This window comes from Bos javanicus, chromosome 2 (assembly GCF_032452875.1).
Source record: "Bos javanicus breed banteng chromosome 2, ARS-OSU_banteng_1.0, whole genome shotgun sequence".
NCBI lineage: Eukaryota > Metazoa > Chordata > Mammalia > Artiodactyla > Bovidae > Bos > Bos javanicus.
In genome coordinates, this window is record NC_083869.1 from 112,712,596 (window position 1) to 112,733,527 (window position 20,932).

Genomic DNA, 20,932 nt, shown 5'->3' on the forward strand with positions numbered 1-20,932 from the left:
CAAGTTCTGGGAGAACGACAGGAAAACCTGGCTTGCTATAGTCCATGGGCTCACAAAGAGTTGAACACGACTGAGCGACTGAACAACAGCGAATACTGTTGCGTTCCTTTAAATACTGGTTCACAGTTAAGATACTTGGACTCCGCTGGATTTTTTTGAAGTTTGCTTTTGATCTTTGTTGGTGTAGGTCTTTGTCTACAGCTCACTGTGCTTCACTAGTACATTGGTACACTTCTGAGGACTTGACCCAGTGCCCTGAATTTGGGAGACTCTTCCCCTTGGCTAATGGGGGCACAAAGCATTCCCAGTCGTGTGTGGGCATCAGAACTGTTCAGCCTTCCCCTTTCCGATGGGCCTTTCCCCAGCCCTGGGTCTTTCCTGTCATGAATGCTCGGCTCAATATTCAACCAAAGACTTGAGAGGACGTGTGCAGGTGCCCAGGGCTCTCTTGGTGAAGTTGTCTCCTCTCCCACCAATTCTAGGTTATCTTTGACCTCCTGAAACTCTGATCTTGGACTCGCTAACTTAGAAAGGTTGCCAGGCTCTGTTTGAGTTGCTCTTTCCTCATAGTTCAGCCTGGAAACTATCTCCCCATAAGAACCTACTGCAATTTTAGGGTTCACTTGGCTTTTTTCCCTTTTCTCAGGGATCACAGTTCTGGATTTAGGGTTAGAGTGTAAATCTTGTCCCTGTTACTGCATCATGGCTGAACTGGAAGTGCCTTTGCCTGTCTTTCCCCTTGTCTTCCACTTCTCTCTCAAATTTCACTCTGTGCTTCAGTTATTTGCTCCCCTCTTATCTTTTGAATCCATAAAGCTTCCGCTCCCTGGTCCTTTTTATTTGCCACGCACTTCACCTAAACTACTTTTTGGCCAGATCATTGTTCATCTCTCTCCATCTTTGGGTCTCATCTCAAATGCTTTTTCTTCGGAGAGAACTTTTCTAACCCACTGGTGTAATTCTAATGCAACTCCCTACTATTCCTGTCACTCTGCTTTTTTGACTGCACATATGGGTCTGAATACACACCAGTTTAGGTGTTTGTTTACTAGTTTATTACCTGTTTCTCCCACCGAAATGTAAGCTTCATGATGTAGTGCAATTTGCTTCCCTATTTCAATGCCATGTCCCAGTTCCTAGACCAATACCTGCCACACAATAGGCGCTCAATAAATATTATGAAATTAATACATAAAGAGAATTATAAAAAGACTTATCTCAATATTCTATGCTTACAATAACTGATGCTTCTAATTTTTTAAAAAATACTATGAAGCCCTAAAAGTTCACAAATACAATGGCACAACTAATGAATAATGATATTTGAAGCGAACTTGGGCAGTTATACATGGATAAATGATCTGTCAAGGATGTTTTGGGCAGGAGGTTGGTAGATGAACTGTATGCTCTAAGTTTTCTGCTGCTTGTGAAGTTTACTCATAATCTCCACAATGCTACATCCGGTGTTTTATTCTCCATTCTCTGCACACATGACTAACCAGCTGCTTTTAATATAGCTGATTACTTCCTTCTTTTAAAAATTTTTTTATTCAGAGACCTTTCTGTACAATATTATATATGTTACAGGTGTACAATATAGCGATCCACAATTTTATACATTATACATCATTCATAGTTATTATATTAACTATATTCTCCATGTCGTACGATACATGCTTATGGCTTATTTTATACATAGTAGTTTATACCTCTTAACCTCCTACTGCTCTAAAGCCCTCCCATCTCCCCTCTCTCCATTGGTAACCATTAGTTTGGTTTCTACACCTGTGAGTCTGCTTCCTTTTTGTTACACTAGTTTGTTGTATCTTTTAGATTCCACATGTAAGTGATACAGTGTTTATCTTTCTCTGACTTATTTCCTTAGCATAATAACCTCCAAGTCCATCCATGTTGCTGGAGACGGCAAAATTCTATTCTTTCTCAAAGGACTGAATATTATTCCTTTGTATATACATGACATGATTACTTCCTTCTTTATAGATATGCTCTTCGCTTCTATGATGTGATGCCACATGCTTCTGCTTTGTCTCCTCTCCGGGCCACTTGCTTACACTATCACTCTTGAGCCTCTCTTCTCAGCCTCTTACTGGTGAGGTGACTCAGAGCTCAAATCCTTAAACTTCTTCTCTCTTTCCTCTCAACTCTGGTATTAATCCAGGTCCAATAAGGTGACAGACACCACACAGTAACTTAAACAGGGCAAGTTTAAAATGAGGAGTTATTAAGCCATTTGGGGAAGGTAACTGTGAAGATTGCTAGAGAACCCTAAAGGGCACCTTGGAGCTAAGGAAGCATGCTCGAAGGACAGTTGTGGAAGGGGGTTCAGACCTAGTGAAGCAGGCATGGCTGCAGCCCACTGCAAGGAGGAGAAATCTCCTGGCCCTTTATCACCTAGCAAAGCAGGAACAACCCTCCAGGGTGCAGGCAAGCCACCACTGACAGGCAGGTGTGCAGAGGGAGTCGTGTCAGTGGAGGCACAGGATTGGAATGTACAGTGTCCGTGTCAGGAAGGCCGTGGGAAACAAGCCCACGGGTGCGGCTGAGCAGACGCTTCACTGGGTTAACAGCGGGGGTTGGTGCACAGAGGCGATGGTCTGTGCAGAGGGGGCTGGGGGACCACCGTAGAGACCAGTGGATCCAGGGGCTGAAAGCCCTAGTGACTGTCTGTGCATGGCTGGGCCCAGATGGCTAGAATGCTGCGTGGCAGGAAAGTCAGGGGGCTCATTCACTAAGGAGAGGGTGAGGGAGCAGTGGTCTCAGCTAGACTGCAGGTCCACCCCGTCTCGGGGCCCAGTCAAGCTGCTAAGCCTGAGTCAGGGGCTTAAGAAGGCACTGGGGGAAGTGGCCAGATGCTGCAGAGGGCTACACCTGGGGGCATCTGGCACTGGGAAAACGGTGCAAGCCGAGCGGTAGATGGAGGAAAAGAGAACCAGCAAACCCAGGACAATAAACCTCTCCCCTCTGCAAAGTCCCTTCAGTACCTTCTTCTTGCAGAGCTCAACACCGTGTCAGCAAGCAAAGGAGAAAGGATGCAAGATGCAGGTCTATTGGCACAGATGAAGGGTGTATTTGGAGCTGAGAGGCAACATGTGGAAAACTGACACACATCTTTGGTGCCTCCTTACAGTCTCAAGGCTTTAAATACCATCTACCCACTGACAGTGGCACCCCACTCCAGTACTCTTGCCTGGAAAATCCCATGGACAGAGGAGCCTGATAGGCTGCAGTTCATGGGGACACTAAGAGTCAGACACAACTGAGCGACCTCACTTTCACTTTTCTGCATTGGAGAAGGAAATGGCAACCTACTCCAGTGTTCTTGCCTGGAGAACCCCAGGGACCGGGGACCCTGGTGGGCTGCCGTCTACAGGGTCGCACAGAGTTGGACATGACTGAAGGGACTTAGCAGTAGCAGCACCCACTGACAACTTTGGGCTTCCCAGGTGGCACTAGTGGTAAAGAACCTATCTGCCAATGCAGGAGACACAAGAGATGAGGGTTCGATCCCTGGGTCAGGAAGATCCCCTGGAGAAGGGCATGGCAACCCACTCCAGTATTCTCGACTGGAGAATCCCTTGGACAGAGGAGCCTGGCAGGCTACGGTAATAGGGTCTCAGTGAGTCGGGCACAATTGAAGTAACTTAACATGCACTGACAACTTTGAAATTCATTATTGCCACCCAACAGCCTTGCCCTAAACCACAAATGTGCATATCCAACTCACTGTGTACATTTGGTTGTGTGCTAGACACTGAAATTGAACAGGTTCTGAACTGAACTCAACTCACCCCTCCCTGAAAGTAAAATGATCCACTTTGCTGTGAACCTAAAACTGCTCTGAAAAATAAATTAAAAAAAAAAAAAGGTAATGTAAAAAAGTCTAACAAAATGAAAAAAGAAAACTACCCTACTCACCTTCTCCCCCTATTGCCTGCTAACTTGCTTCAGTTGTGTCCGAGTCTTTGCAACCCCATGGACTGTTGCCTGCCAGGCTCCTCCATCCATGAAATTCTCCAGGCAAAAGTGGGTTACCATGCCCTCCTCTGGGAGATCTTCCTGACCCAGGGATCAGATCTCCTGCATTGGCAGGTGGGTTTTTTTTTTTTTTTTTTTACCACTAGTGCAAATGGCAAGTCTACGTTTTCAGTTCCTCAGACCAAAAGCCTTGGTGTCATCTCTCTCTCTGTGCCCACATCCTATCCATCAGATGCTACTTGTAAATCCATCAGAGTACTGGAGTAGCCAGAGAATATAGCAGCTAGAGTGATCTTTCTAAAGGATGAGTGAGGGTGTCATTCCTCTGCTTAGTCCCCTGCAATGGTTCTCCATGCCACTTGAAGTAAAAGCCAGTGTTTTAGAGGCCTGCAAAGCCCTCCGCCCTCTGGCCCATTCTTGTTTCTCTCTTTCCCTCCCAGAGACTCTGCACAGTGAAGTCAGCCCCATGTCTGTTGCTTTGACCCTTTAATCCAGTCTGTGAACTGTCTTATTTCTCTGCCTGGATCATTCTTTCTTAATAGTGGCATGGTGTGCTTGCTCCTTCACTTCTTCCAAATCATATCTAGCTCAAATGCGAGCTTCTCAGTAAGACAGACAGACCTACACTGATCATTCTGTTCAGAATTAGAACTCTCTTCCATTATGCCCTCTTCATGCCCTCGAGCCACCTTTATTTTTCCTCACAGTGCTTATCACATTATGCATGTTATATAATTGTATGTGACAATTCTCCTCAGTGTACTCCGTTTTTTTTGGCCATGTCGTGCCGTATGCAGCATCTTAGTTCTCCAATCAGGGACTGAACCCGAGCTCCCTGCAGTGGAAGTGTGGGACCCTAACCTCTGGACTGCCGGCACATCCCAGGTGCACTTTTCTTGAGGGCAAGGCTTGTCTATTTTGTTCACTTCTGAGTCTCAAGGGCATAAAGAAAACTCTACCTGGCATATAGAAGATATATACCTAAATGTGAATGAAGATACATATTAAATATGGTTAACTAGGTATAGACACATAATATAAAAAAATTAATTCTGTGCAAAACAAAATATTATTCAATTAATTTAAATATATTTCATTACATTGAGATTATTAAATTTAGTAAGTTATGTGATATACAAACTAGGTAACACATTGGGAATGTTCATAATACCAAATTCCACCTGTGGATGAAGGGGAGTTCTCATTGCCAATATTGGGAACTTCTGAAAATATGCACATCTTATAAATTGCCTGCATATACCCTGTCTTGAATAAATTCAATAATGAATCTCTTTCTGAGATTTGCTATTGTTACCCTATCTTCCACAGTCCCCTTTTAACTCCTTCACTACTTTTTAAAGGTTTATTTTTAGTAAACCTGGACCGACAAACTTTTAAAGAATTAGAAGTCAATACAGAGGCAATTTCATATTATGCAATTACACACCATTATTATGGCAGAAAACTCTTTACCCCTGCACCATCTGGGATGCCTGCAATGCAGGAGACGGGGATCCCTGGGTCGGGAAGATCCCCTGGAGTAGGAAATGGCAACCCACTCCAGTTTTCTTGCCTGGGGAATTCCATGTACAGAGGAGCCTGGACGGCTACAGTCCGTGGGCCCGCAGAGTCAGACACGACTGAGTGAGCACAGGCACACATACACATCATGGAGGTTAGATTTCCTCACTTTAGAAGTGAAAGTGTTAAGTCACTCAGTTGTGTCCAAGCTCTTTGTGACCCCATGGACTGTACCCCGCCAGGCTCCTCTGTCCATGGGGATTCTCCAGGCAAGAATACCGGAGTGGGTTGCCATTCCCTTCTCCAGGGGATCTTCCCAAGCCAGGGATCGAACTTATGTCTCCTGCATTGCAGGCAGATTCTTTACCGTCGGAACCAACAGGAGTCCAAACCCAAATTGCCTGGCAAACTCTAGCAAAGCCAGGCTCTTGATTCCTTCCCTCCTGGTGTCTCAGCCTCACTTACTTCTGAACAGCAATCGTGCCGTGGCAGTTATTTTTTTCCCCATCTCTAGCACAGGAGAAGCAAGGAAGCTGTTAACAGGCAAGCCCACTGAACAAGGAAGCAACTTGCAGGCAGACTCAGCCAGAGTTGGAGGGAAGCCATAAAAAAGCCCCAGACAAAAGGCACAAAACTTTACTACAGCTGTCCATTGACCCAGAATCATCAGAGACAGGTCAGATTATGTATACACTCACTTCTCAGAAAGGTATAGACATGAGTGTAACACAGTTACAGAAAACTGACACCAGAAATTATGAAAATACAAATCTTGTAAATCTTTGGCTGTTCGGGATTGAAGCAGCATTTCTGTATATATGTAGACTATTTTTATGTTTATGCTTTTCTAGTATGTACTTTTTTTTTTTTTTTACCAAAGAAAGAAGTTGTGTGTGTGTTACTCACATAGTCATGTCTGACTCTTTGCGACCCCATGGAGTGTGGCCAGCTAGGCTCCTCTGTCCATGGGATTCTCAGGCAAGAATACTGTAGTGGGTTGCTATACCCTCCTCCAGGGGATTTTCCTGACCCAGGGATTGAACCTGAGTCTCCTGCATCTCCTGAATTGGCAGAAGGATTCTTTACCACGAGCGCCACTTGGGAAGCCCATTGCCTCATAACTGAATGCTGCTATTAAGGGGTGGAATGAAGTTAGAATTTGAGAACTAAGTGGCAGGTATCATGCTATGAGGTATTACAGTGAGAGCAAGCATGCCTTTGATAAATTCAAGCTCCAAATACTCTAAGTGAAGCTAAAGAGGGGAAAATCTCCCTCAGGAGAAATAACACCATTTGGCACCCTATCCTACCACTGGATTCACGGTTGAGGCCAGTGGAGAAGTAAACATTATAAATATTAATAAACATTAACAGGCTGTGTATCCATGCTGGGGTTGAAGGAGCAATTCCTGCGGCCTTAAGGGAGGCACCTCAATCAGACTAAGTGGATGCTCCTTAAACCAAAGAGTAACTCTCCCTGGAAATACTTGGCACCACTGGGATTATGCTGACGATGGCCAGACTGTGGTTTAGCCTTGCATGTGATCTTACAAGGCTGACAACAAAAACATACCAATTCTTTGTCACCCAGATCTCATTAAACTGATTCATAACCAATCAATCTTTATGGGAGAAAAAACTCAGGTTCAGTGGGCACTGACTTTTTTCTTAGAATCACTCTTTTAAGTTATTATCTAAACGCATACTAAGGGGACAGAGGTCATTGGGCTTTGAACACTTGGTTTCTAAATTTAATTTCTCCCAGTGGAAAGGCCTAACTAAATTTTTTAAAGACCACAGCCTTCCCTTTGACTATGAGGACACTATTAGTGATGCATCCCCATGTCCCACCCCCCTGCAATTATGAGGATTCACTAACAACTGATTGGTTGCAACTAATACTGTGATCTGTGAGCATGCAGAGCTTGAAATGAACTGGTTCACTAATCAAATCTCTTGACTTGACCAACATGTTGCCATAATCAACTGAGGCTCAATAAATTCACGAAAGATGTGTAAGAACATCTCATAACTTGCATATCAAGGGAATGTTTTCTCCAATTAGTAAAACTGGTAGATTATATGCTTTATTGTAACACATGTAATCTAAAGCAATGGTTCCCAAATTTAGCTGCATTGAAGAATCACCTCAGACTTACCAATCATAATCTACAAGAGGCATTATGTTTTTGTTTTGTTTAAAGCTCCCTTAAGAAACTATAGTGTGCAGTCAGGCTTTAAACATTGAAGCAATTGTCATTCCTCTTCTGGAACCGCTTTTAAAAGCTACTGCAACCTTTCACTCTTCTGAGAATGGATTGAATTATTTTTTAATCAGCTCAAGTCAGTTTGGTGAATTAGATGTCTTATTACAAATTTCAATATTACTAATTTCGGTCAAAGAATAGTAAGAATGCTCTTCTTATGAGTACTGTAAAATGCCTAAGGGCGAATTTTTTTTAAAGTGATACTATAAACATAGTATTTATAGACTTTCTTAAGGGCCTTCTCCTTCCACCTCTCCCCTCACTCAGAAGTTGCAATAAGCTTTTGACAATCTCTAGTGACATACACTGGCTGCTGACTGCTAGAACTACACTGCAGTCCTATTCCTCACTCAATTCCACGCCCTTTAGGTAAGTTTTCTCCCTCCACTTACAATTCTATTCCATTAAATTAAATAAAATCAGTCCAGTGGCTATCTTTTTTTAATACAGAGGATATCACATCAGGCAGGAAATAAAAGATTAATTCTAGAGATATTGATACATCAGTTCTATGAACTTATTATAGACAAAAAGAAGTCACATATACCGCATACAGTGATATGCACAGCTGATAATTGCCAATTTTTCTCTTGTGCAGGATCTATAGAAGTTTCACATCAGATTCTCCACAGAACACTTTCAGAAGAAGCCAACACAAACTTTCACCAAAATACTCACCAAAACAATCACCTTTCGGATCCAAATCCGTCAAGTTCTGTCCACTGCCTGTCGAGACCACCGAGGACACACCAACACTCACTGGAAGCACGGGGTTTGGACTCAGAAACTCGGGCCTGAACTCCTGCACCTCATTAGCTCTAAGTGGGCTCGTGAGTTTTTAGATCACTAGTTCTGAGTTTTTTCCCATAGGATGTTGAGTCAAGAGGACAAAAATAAGTATTTAATACCATCTGGAGCAACCCAGCAGTTGATCTGCATTTCCCACTTTTTACCTAGTTAAAAATCAAAGGTCAAGTGATTTCATTTATAAAAGTATAAAATATACATAACCCTTATACCATATTGTCATCTCTCCCTAGTATGAAGTATGAATTTCATAAAGCTCAATTCTTCTAAGACTTTCTTTCAAATCATTTCGTGATTATTGTGCACATTCATCTGAGATTTACTGAGTGCCTACACCCACCACATGCCAGACATTATGCTGAGGCATTTCCTCAAGAATCACAACTACAGAAAGAATTTTAAGGCTTAAAATTTTAATTTTCCCACACTGTAAAAATTCCTACAGTTTTATGTATTATTTGAACTGTACTTTACCTGAATATTGAAATTTGACAATTTCACTGTGACTAAAACGTTAAGATTACTCTGAGCTCTTCACATACAGAGTTATTTTGGTGTGGCTTACTGGAGGTTCACTTTAGACCCCAATACTGAGGATCAAATCACTCAGATGACTCATTCACAAACAAACTGGCTATATCTAAAAATTATTAAATGAATGGGGTTTTAAGTTGTTGTAACTGCTCATGTTTCTCCAAGTTAGCTTCATGACCATTATTACTTGTTAATTTTTAGGTCTCCTTTTACTTCTGGCTAAATGATTTGGTACAGGACAGGCATACAAAAAGTAAAGTGTTTCTTTAAATCCAAGATTTAATTTTAAATAAAGCATCTATCCATGTTGCCCACTATAAGAAATTCACTGAGACTCCAGAATAGCAGCCATTACCTTCCCTATCACCCTTCCTACTAAAAACTGTGACCAACAAATAATGTTCAGTCGCTTAGTCTATCTGTGACCCCATGGACTGTAGCCTGCTGGCTCCTCGGCCCATGGGATTTTTTCCAGCCAAGAATACAGAGTGGGTTGCCATTTCCAACTCTATCAACAAATAATATAGACAATAAAAAAGTCTTTTAAGTTCCATGCTCATGGGTAACAGCCTTGTCCTGGTGAAGGGGTTGGTGCAACTCATGAAGCTATGAGCCATGCTGGGCAGGGCCACTCAAGACAGACCAGTCTAGTGAATTCTGACAAATCATGGTCCACTGGAGGAGGAAACGGCAAACCACTCCAGTATTCTTGCCGTGAGAACCCCATGGACAGTATGAAAAGGTAAAAACATATAACACTGGAAGGTGAGCCCCTCCAGGTCGGAAGGTGTCCAACATGCTATTGGGAAAGGTGGTGGTTTAGTCGCGAAGTCGTGTCCAACTCTTTTGACCCTGTGGACTGTAGCCTGCCAGGCTCCTCTGTCAATGGGGTTCTCCAGGCAAGAATACTGGAGTGGGTTGCCATTTCCTCCTCCAACTGAGGAAGAAGGCAGGGTGATTACTTATAACTCCAGAAAGAATGAAGTACCTGGGCCAAAGCAGAAATGACTCTCAGTTGTGAATGTGTCTGATGGTGAAAGTAAAGTCCAATGCTGCAAAAAATAATATTGCATAGGAATCTGGAATATTAGGTCCAGGAATCAAGGTAATCTGGACATTGTCAAGCGGGCAATGGTAAGAGTGAACATCGAAATCTTAGGCATCAGTGAACTAACATGGACAGGAATGAGCCAATTTAATTTAGATAACCACTGTATCTACTACTGTGGGAGAGAATCCCAAGAAACGGAGTAGCCCTCATAGTCAACAAGAGTCCAAAATGGAGTATGTGGGTGCAACCTCAAAAACAATACAATGACCTTGGTTCATTTCCAAGGCAAACCATTCAACATCACAGTAATCCAAGTCTATGCCCCAATCACTGATGACAAAGAAGCTGAAGTTAAGCAATTGAAGAACTAGAACTAACACTTGCACACACACAAAATGTCCTTTTCATCATAGGTGATTGGAATGCAAAAGTAAGAAGTCAATGGATACCCAGAACAGCAGCCAAGTTTGGCCTTTTGAGTACTAAATGAAGCAGGGCAAAGGCTAACAGAGTTTTGTCAAGAGAACATGCTGAGTGTTCATTAAGAACACTTTTCCAATAACCAGAGAGATGACTCTACACATGGACATCATCAGATGATCAATACTGAAATCAGGTTATGTTCTTTGCAGCCAAAGATGGAGAAGGTCTATACAGTCAGCAAAAACAAGACATGGAGCCAACTATGGCTCAGATCGTGAGCTCCTTATTGCAAAATTCAGGCTTAAATTGAAGGAAGTAGGGAAAGTCACTAGGCCACTTAAATACGATCTATGTCAAATCCCTTATGACTATACAGTTGAGGTGATGGGTAGATTCAAGGGATTAAATCTAAGAGTGCCTGAACTATGGACAGAGGTTCAAAATACTGTACAGTAGGCAATGACCAAAACCATCCCAAAGAAAAATTAATGCAAGAATGCAAAGTGATTGTCTTAGGAGGCCTTACAAATAGCTGAGAAGTGAAAGGCAAGGGTAAAAGGGAAAGATACACTCAATTCAATGTAGAGTTTCATAGAATAGCAAGAAGGCCTTAATTGAACATTGCAAAGAAATAAAGAATAACAATAGAATTGAAAAGACAAGATCTTTTCAAGAAAATTGGAGATATTGAGAGAACATTTCATAAAATGATGGGCACAATAAACGACAGAAAGAGTGAAGACCTAACAGAAGAAGAAAGAACTATACAAGAAAGATCTTTAAGACCCAGATAAACATGATGGTGTGGTCACTCACCTACAGCCAGACATCCTGGAGTGTGAAGTCAAGTGGGCCTTAGGAAGCATTACAATGAACAAAGCTAGTGGAGGTAACAGAATGTCAGCTGAGCTATTTCAAATGATGCTGTTACATGCTGTATTCAATACGTCAGCAAATTTTGAAAACTCAGCAATGGCCAGAGGATGGGAAAGGGAGTTTTCATTCCAATGCCAAAGAATGTTCTAATTATTATACAATTGTGCTCATTTCACATGCTACCAAGGTATGTTCAAAATCCCTCAAGCTAGACTTCAGCAGTATATGAATCAGTAACTTCCAGATGTACTAGCTGGGTTGCAAAGAGGCAGAGGAGTAAACGATCAAATTGCCAACATTCACTGGATCACGCAGAAAGCAAAGGAATTCCAGAAAAACATCTAGTTCATTGACTATGCTAAAGCCTTTGTGTGGATCACAGCAAACTAGAAAATTCTTAAAAGAAATGGGAATACCAGCTTACCTGTCTCCTGAAAAACCTGTATGCAGGTCAAAATGCAACATTAGAATCAAACGTGGAAAAACAGACTGGTTCAAAACTGGGGAAGGAGTACAAGGTGCCTGTGTATCGTCACCCTGCTTATTGAACTTATATGCAGAGTACATCATCCAAAATGCCAAGCCAGATGAAGCTAAAGCTGGAATTAAGACTGTCAGGAGAAATACCAATAACCTTAGATATGAAGATGCCACAACCCTAATGACAGAAAGCAAAGTAAAGAGCCTCTTGATCAAAGTAAAAGAAAGTGAAAAAAGCTGGCTTAAAACTCAACATTCAGAAAACTAAAATTATAGCATCTGGTCCCATCAGTTCATGGCAAACAGAAGGGGAACAAGTACAAGCAGAAAGATCTTCTCTTCTTGGTCTCCATAATCACTGCAGATGGTGACTGCAGCCATGAACTTAAATGATGCTTGCTCCTTGGAAGGAAAGCCATGACAAACCTAGACAATGTCTTACCACCACTTTGCCAGCAATGGTCCATATAGTAAAAGCTATGGTTTTCCAGCAGTCATGAATGGGTGAGAGAGCTGGGCCATGAAGAAGGCTGAATGCCCAATAATTGATGCTTTTGAACTGTGGTGCTGGAGCAGACTCTTGAGTTTCTAGGGCTCTAAGATCAAATCAGTCAATCCTAAAGGAAATCAACTCTGAATATTCATTGCAAGGATTGTTGCTGAAATTCCAATACTTTGGCCACCTGATGGAAGAGCCAACTCTTTTGCCCATTGATGCTGGGAAAAAGGATAAAATGGTTAGATCACCACCTCAACGGACATGAATCTGAGCAAACTCCAGAAGACAGGGGAAAACAGAGGAGCATGGTGTGCTGCAGTCCATGGGATTGCAAAGAAACAGACACAAGTGACTGAACACGCAGTATTAAGCTTGGGCAACACTAGTATAATCAACAGTTCTCATCTCATGGAGATCATGTTTCAACTACGTTAAATAACATACACAAAGCACTCAGAATAGTGTCTGGCACATGGTGATAAGTTATTACATCACTGTTTAACACCTATATATTTGTTTCTGCTTTGGGGAACAGAAATGATTTAAACTATACCTGACCTGCCTCTTGAGAAACCTATATGCAGGTCAGGAAGCAACAGTTAGAACTGGACATGGAACAACAGACTGCTTCCAAATAGGAAAAGGAGTGCGTCAAGGCTGTATATTGACACCCTGCTTATTTAACTTATATACAGGGTACCTCATGGGAAACGCTGGGCTGGAAGGACAAGCTGGAGTCAAGATTGCCGGGAGAACATAACGTCAGAAATGCAGATGACACCACCCTTACGGCAGAAAGTGAAGAGGAACTAAAAAGCCTCTTGATGAAAGTAAAAGAGGAGAGTGAAAAAGTTGGCTTAAAGATCAACATTTAGAAAACGAAGATCATGGCATCTGGTCCCATCACTTCATGGCAAATAGATGGGGAAACAGTGGAAACAGTGTCAGACTTTATTTTGGGGGCTCCAAAATCACTGCAAATGGTGGTGATTGCAGCCATGAAATTAAAAGATGCTTACTCCTTGGAAGGAAAGTTACAACCAACCTAGACAGCATATTGAAAAGCAGAGACAGTACTTTGCCAACAAAGGTCTGTCTAGTCAAGGCTATGGTTTTTCCGGTGGTCATGTATGGATGTGAGAGTTGGACTGTGAAGAAAGCTGAGCGCCGAAGAATTGATGCTTTTGAATTGTGGTGTTGGAGAAGACTCTTGAGAGTCCCTTGGACTGCAAGGAGATCCAACCAGTCCATTGTAAGCATCACTGACTTGATGGACATGAGTTTGAGTGAACTCCGGGAGTTGGTGATGGACAGGGAGGCCTGGCGTGCTGTGATTCATGGGGTCGCAAGAGTCGGACACAACTGAGCGACTGAACTGAACTGATTTTGCTAACCTGAAATGGTTTAATGTTCTTACTGATAGTGTACAAAATACTTATTGCCTGACTATATGCATCATACTGAATACATGATCTACAACTGTGGTACGTTAACTGCTCTCCTCCCTAGACTTGGACAAAAATAGCATTCATGAGATACCAGGTGATAATCAAGGCTATAAGGCAGGCAAAGATAAAACCCTGTAATGCTTATTCAAAATATGTACTTAAAACTGCAAACAAAAACAGCATTATTTGGAATGAACATACAATTATTTTCTAGAACTGGGAACTAAATACTTAGAAAGCTGAGATCATGCAAACTAGTCTCCTAGGGATGCAGACGTAATTGTAAGATCACTGCCTGTCACCTAAGCCTTTCCTGCTACCCAATGTACATTCTGGCGGGTGGAGCATCATCAGTGCTTTGCTGACAAGATTTTTGCCAAGAGAATACACCAGCGTCTTTGGGGGTGGTGGTGATACCGGTCTATGTTTACAGTGCTACATGGGTGATTTTAGTATATTCTTTAGCAAGAAATACATCCCTCTCCCGCCCCCTTTTAAAATTCACTGACATAAGAACCTTACAATCACAACCACAGTTTATTTTGTGAGGCTGTGTGTTCCCTAATTGCAATGAGTTTTCAATCTTTAAATAATATAACTATATAACAATTCAAAATAAACACTGTCCTGGATTCAAAAATGATAGCAGAGAATTACAATTAAACAAGTGAACAAAGAGTACATCATTTTTGCAGTTGAAAAACTATGTATCCATCCTCCTTAAAATTCTTCAAGTAAGTCACCAATATCTATTCACATCAACAGGATTAAATGAATGGTTAGGATCATTGTTTGAGATTAAGACATTAAAAAACAAAGAAGAAAAACAGCATGAATGACCTCTCCTGAAAAGAAAGCAACGTCAAAATGTATCACTATGAGCTTTATGAACTAAAATAAAGCCAATGCACTAAAACATTTAAAACATGTTGGGTGATCCAATTTTGTTTTTCAGTACAGCATCATTTTCTGACCATTCAACTCAACTGCAATTGACTGAAATGCAACTGAATGCAAAATGGCTGCATTCGCTGACTGTTCAACTGCAATTGAGAAATGTTTTAATGTATTTATAAGCATTTAGAAGCATAGATATCAAACCTGTTCTCCAAAACTAACAAGTGTGTCTCTGAATTCTACATGTGATTTGTATATCCATACTTGAGACAATGATACAAATTTAACTTGACTGATTTTTAATTCAAACCACAACCTAAATTTTTGTTTTAATGTCTCATTTAGACTTCAAATGGAAGTTTTTACATCTTTCATATTAACTTGACAGTATTCTATTCCCTAAAGTTTTATATATATATATATCAATCATTTAATTGGAAACTGAGACCAATAAAAAAAATAATGAAATGTGCAATACCAGTATTTTCTTGTAGATAAACACCCTATCATTATAGAAATTCCAATTGTGTAGTCTGAAAGGGAAACCTTTCATCTTCCCATGTCACACCTGACTGACTACCGCTCAAGTATGGTCAAAGCATCCTGAGAATAATGTTCATGATAGCTTTCACTTGTATTTTAACTCTATCATGCAAAACTGGAAAGCACTGAGAAGAGCAGGCGGCCTGTATTTCTACAACACAAATGGAGACGAAATTAAATGCAATAAGAGCATATTTCCAAGTCTGAAAGGAAAATTATAACCCAAGACGCATGGGGAAAAAATATTGACGTGGAGTTTTTAATCCATATTAGAATTCAGTTTTAACTTGACCATAAATTTAAACAGATATCATCTTCTGAGACATACATTCTAATAAATGTATCAACAGTTTACCATAGTCAACCAAGGGTCAGTTGGTTACTCAAACTTATTAGTAACATTTCATCTTTCTATCAACAGAAATCTATAGTGGTTTGCCCCAATTACATATCTGAAACATTGTCTTATGAAAACAGAATGAAACAAAATTAAATAAAATTGAAGATAAAAATACTCTGAAGTTAAAATAAAGCGAACTATAATCCTTGGCAGATCAGTCAGGTAAAAAATATTGGTGAAAGTTGGAAGCACAGGATAACTGACGTGAATCTTCAGCACAGAGCACATCTTTGAAAACATAAAATGATGACTCTTTGGATTATAAGAGCTAAATATCCAAGAATCATCATGTTTGAAAAATATTGCTTAATCACTTTCCAAATTGCAGCTGTAAGAACTGAAGATCTTATTAAAAAATATTAAGGTAATCATATTTATTGCATCTTTAGAATGCATTCTGAAGCAGAAAATTAACAGTGCATCCCAGCTTCACCAAAATATATATATTTGAGAGGGGGAACCTAAGATATTCAGAAACAAAGTGTAGACCACATGTGCTTTTCAGAAGGGCTGAATTAAATATAACCAGCTGCCAACTTTGTGCTCTGACATACTTGAATTAGTGAGTATATGTATACTAAACTCATTTATGTTTGCCTACAATAAATGAAATAAAACACTGCCCTATACAATCCACTATTAGCAGTGAGTACAACAGCAAAAAATTATTGTACAATTTATACATACTAAAATATTTTCTTTCTCTAGAAATAATGCAGAATAAAACCTAATCATTGTTAAGAATTTGGGACATCTCAAATTACAGTAGGGAAAAATCAAATCAGGGTGTGTACTGAGCCCAAAACAAAGGTTCCTGGTCATAAGGCTATTAGATTAGTAAGTGCAAGTGGTAGAATAAAGCATGCTCAAATTTTATGCTTGGGTCTCTGTATATAATCAAACCTTTAAATTAAACAAGACGAGCTAAAGAAATGCCTTAAGCAGAGCGAGATAACTGGGAATCGTGTCACTGCTTTTACCATTATTGTTACCCAACTTATACAATGTGCAAAGTGCTAAGCAGCGCTACAAAAACACAATTATATGAACACTGAAGACCTGGGGAAATGAAATCCAACAATTTTTATTTTAATGAGCTGTATTTTCTAAATTTTGTTTTATTTTTTCCTGTTTTCATACAGTATTGAAAACAAAACTCAGCACATTCACATTTTCCCGAGGAACTGTAAAGATGATCTCTACAGGGATAAACGCTGTAAAGCCTGAAGCTCAATCAACTGATGTTGAAAACTCTCAAAGGGAGTAAAGGCTTGATCTGAATGGTCTAGAACATGTACTGTAATTTAATAGAAGAGATGGTCGTCTTAATATTTAATGATTTAAAAGAACTTCCCAGTCCATGCGAAGAGTACAGTCCAATAATAAATCAAGTTTCTGAACGCATTTTATGCTACATATGTGTATACTTTGCGATCCTCAGGTGTTCGTGCCAAATATTCTCTCTCAATAAGTCCTTCAATACGTTTTTTAATAACAACTGGACTTGGTAAGAATCGAGCCTTCAACTGCTGAGTTACCTAAAAGAGAAGGTTAAAAAATAAACTAATTTCTACCAGAAAATCGGAAACAAAAAATATTTCCATATAAACACACAATTATCTTTGAAAAGAAATTGCACCGTTTTAAGACTCAGATCAAACTTCAGTAATTTGATTATGAAAATTAAAAATGATACTATTGAAAACGTCCTGTGTGGCTGGCTAGAACATATCTCCTCATATGAGGATGTGAATGCTCAAATGGATTAGTAGATGAATTGGAATATATTCATATCAATTTATACAACCTTATAGTTTATCCACTTTGAAGCTATAATTTAATGCCTTCTAAGTTACTATCCTAATTCAGAGATTCAAATTCCAGCTCTCTCACTAGCTCTGGGTCCTTGGGAAATTATTAACCTCATCAAGTTGTGTGTATTAAATGAGTTAATAGATGTGATGCAGAATAATGCGTTGTCCCACAGTTAAGTGCTACTGTTAGTATTCTTTTCTTCAACAGCTGTCAGGATTTCAGGTCTTGTTACATCAGTAATAACCAAACAGTAACTCCAGCACAGTAGCTGCAACCTGAGTATACACTCTATATATATGTCAGTTTTATATATATTTATTTGATACTCTTAACCCTGCAAAGTTGGCTGTCTCATTTTACAAAAGTGGAAAATAAGCCAGAGAAGACAAATGATAAGTTGTAAGTAGCAAACAGAACCAGAAGAGATGAGAATCTAAATCTTTCTGATCTTGCCTCCTTCTTTCATGTAAGATCACTTTAGCTACACTTGCAACAGTACCTTCAACTCCCTGATTCCTTTGGTTCTATTCCATAAGCACCCATTCTAGAACACTCCAAAAGCCACTATTCAGTACTTTACTAAGTTGTAGTTTTTATACCTTTTGTGTAGACCTGGAGTCAACAAATTGCACCCTACAGGCAAATATAGCCCACTGCCTGTTGTAAATTTTTCCTGGAACAGCCACCCTCATTTGTTATCTACGGGTGCTTTCATGCTACAACTGGCCATTTAAAAAAGGCTGCCAATCTCTGCTACAGACTGATAACACAAATTTATAGTATTCAAGTATAGCAAGTTTGCAAGCACCATAAACTCACATCCTGTTTTACATAAGAAAAGAAGTCATTTTCATTTGAAACTCCTCTAACTCCCACCACATTGCACTTAACCAGTTTATCCAAGCATGTATCCACCTTTCATTAGAACCACCCGTGCCTCCTGCCCTGGGTTTCAGGAAGAGGTATTCAGTAGCATTCATTAACATTGACTGCCTGTGCGTTCTCTACACAATTCTCTTGTCTTTCTTTTTCTAGACTTTAGTACATCAATTATCCCTCATCCCTGTTCTTTCCTTTTGTTTTTAAGCATCCTTTCTTTATCCTTAGACTATAAATGCAACACAAGGTGTTCCGTGTTCCCATTTGAAAAAAAACTGTTCAGATGCCCTCATCTCAACACATAATCCTCTAGATGTTCTTCTTCGTGCCCTTTCCCACGAGACAGCATCCCAAAGGACAAGCCACTCACTTGGTGGTTTCAGCTCCATTTATTCTCAAGGCACTGCCACCAAATGCTCACTCTTACCAGTCCAATGAAAATGGGAAAACTAATCAGTCACCTAATTGCCAACACATATTAAATGTTTACTTGATTTGGTTTTTAAATGATGTTCGAAATTACTAACTGACCACTCACCCATAATTCTCTTCCTTTGTCAACATAATACAAAGTCAACTTATAAAAAAGATTTTAACTGACCTGTGGAACACAGCAGTACATACCCACTCCCTTTTCAGTTAAAGAAACCAACCTCTATCTAGACAATCAAGCTAGGGGCCTAAGAGTCACCTCCACTCCTCTTTTTCATTTCCCATGCTGTCAATTTCTCTTCCCATTTGTCTTCATTCGGTTCTCTATCTTCACCCAATACTTTATTCAACCCTAATCACCTCTTTCCTCACTATTTCAATGGCTTCACATAGATCTTACATCTTTACTACAAGCATGTTTGTTTTTAAGGTGTGCACATAATTTGATGCTCAGCTATGTTTAGCTATCAAGAAAGTGCCAGATGTTTAATACTGTGTGAATTGACTACAGTTTTCAAATTTGAAGATTGTATTTTAAAATACAACAGTACTTTCCTAAATTTAAGCTGTTCAAGTAATTTTGCCTTTTCCACATCAGTGCTGTCTGGAAGAGTCCTCACCTCTGCTACTAACACATTGTGCTGCATCTTCTTCCTAGATTTCATTATCCGCACTATAGCAGCTTCTATCTCATGTTTTCTGTCGTCGTCTACTTTCTGCCTTGTTTCTTTCCTTTCTGGGTCGGATTCACCTTGCTTGGCAGCAACTAAAAGAGAAATAAAGACATTTACCATGTGATTATCATGCAAATTTCACACACAATGAAAAATTATTTATAAACAACCTTAACCTAAAAAAATCAATTTCAACCTCTGAATATACACTACACACATACTTCTATTCAAATAAACATACAAAAAGTACCTAATTCAAAGTTTACTGATTAAATTTAATTCTGGATTTTTCTTTTTAAATATTAGGAGCTTAAATTTATAGAGATAATAAAACCAATTTTATTTTTATAGACTAGAATGATTCCTTTCCTAGAAGAAAAATGGAAGCCACATTTAGTTAGCAGTAAAATTATCAGTAAAGAATTTTCACTGCTTGTGACTTCCAGAAGTTAAGTAGTATCTTACCAATATGACTTCAAGTTAAGTCTCACCAAAACCACCTCAAATGGGAGAAACGTGGGGACTTTCAGAGGACAAAAGAGCACGTATTGCCAAGATTTAGCTAGCTAAATTAAAAAATTTTCAAGTATCACCAGAATGTCTCTTAACAAAACTCCATTTGGACACCTCATCAATTATTTAACAATTTCTTGTTATTTATCTTAGTAATTCCTAAATGTCACAATATCACTAATTTGGCTCCAAAATCACTGGGGAGGGTGACCACAGACATGAAATTAAAAGACACTTGGCTCCTTGGAATACAAGTAATGACAAACCTAGACAGCACATTAAAAAGCAGAGACATTCTTTGCCTACAAAATCCATATAGTCAAAGCTATGGTTCTTCCAAGTAATCACACAGATATGAGAGCTGGACAATAAAAAAGGCTGAGTACCGAAGAATTGATGCTTTAACTGTGGTGTTGGAGAAGACTCTTGAGTCCCTTGGAATGCAAGGAGATCAAACCAGTCAATCCTAAAGGAATCAACCCTGAATATTTTTACTGGAAGGACTGATGCTGAACCTGAAGCTCCAATACTCTGGCCGCCTGATGTGATGATCCGACTCACTGGAAAAGACCCTGATGCTAGGAAAGACTGAGGGCAGGAGGAGAAGGGGGCGACAGAGGGTGAAATGGTTGGATGGCATCACTGACTCAATGGACATGAGTTTGAGCAAACTCCGGGAGATAGTGAAAAACAGGGAAGCCTGGCATGCTGCAGTCCGTGGGGTCACAGAGTCGGACCTGACTGAGCAACTGAACAACAATGTAAACTACATTCCACTCTTGCAGAGTAGTCTTGTCTTACTGTGTTATTCCCCAGTCTTCAAGCCAACTTCTCAAGAATTAAGTATACAAGTTCTTTCTCTTATAATTTGCTCTAA

General features: G+C 40.0%; 1 protein-coding gene across 3 annotated transcripts in view; it reads right to left on the reverse strand.

Moving 5' to 3' along the window:
• Window positions 1-16,810: 16,810 nt before the first annotated feature.
• Window positions 16,811-20,932, reverse strand: part of CUL3 (cullin 3) — a 112,334-nt gene continuing 108,212 nt past the window's right edge. For all 3 annotated transcript variants that reach the window (XM_061386520.1, XM_061386525.1, XM_061386533.1), the window contains 2 exons: window positions 19,489-19,634; window positions 16,811-17,280 (listed from right to left, as the gene is read on the reverse strand). In XM_061386520.1, the coding sequence (XP_061242504.1) occupies window positions 17,149-17,280; window positions 19,489-19,634 (278 nt within the window). In that variant the 3' untranslated portion in view covers window positions 16,811-17,148. The remainder of the gene's footprint in view (window positions 17,281-19,488; window positions 19,635-20,932) is intronic.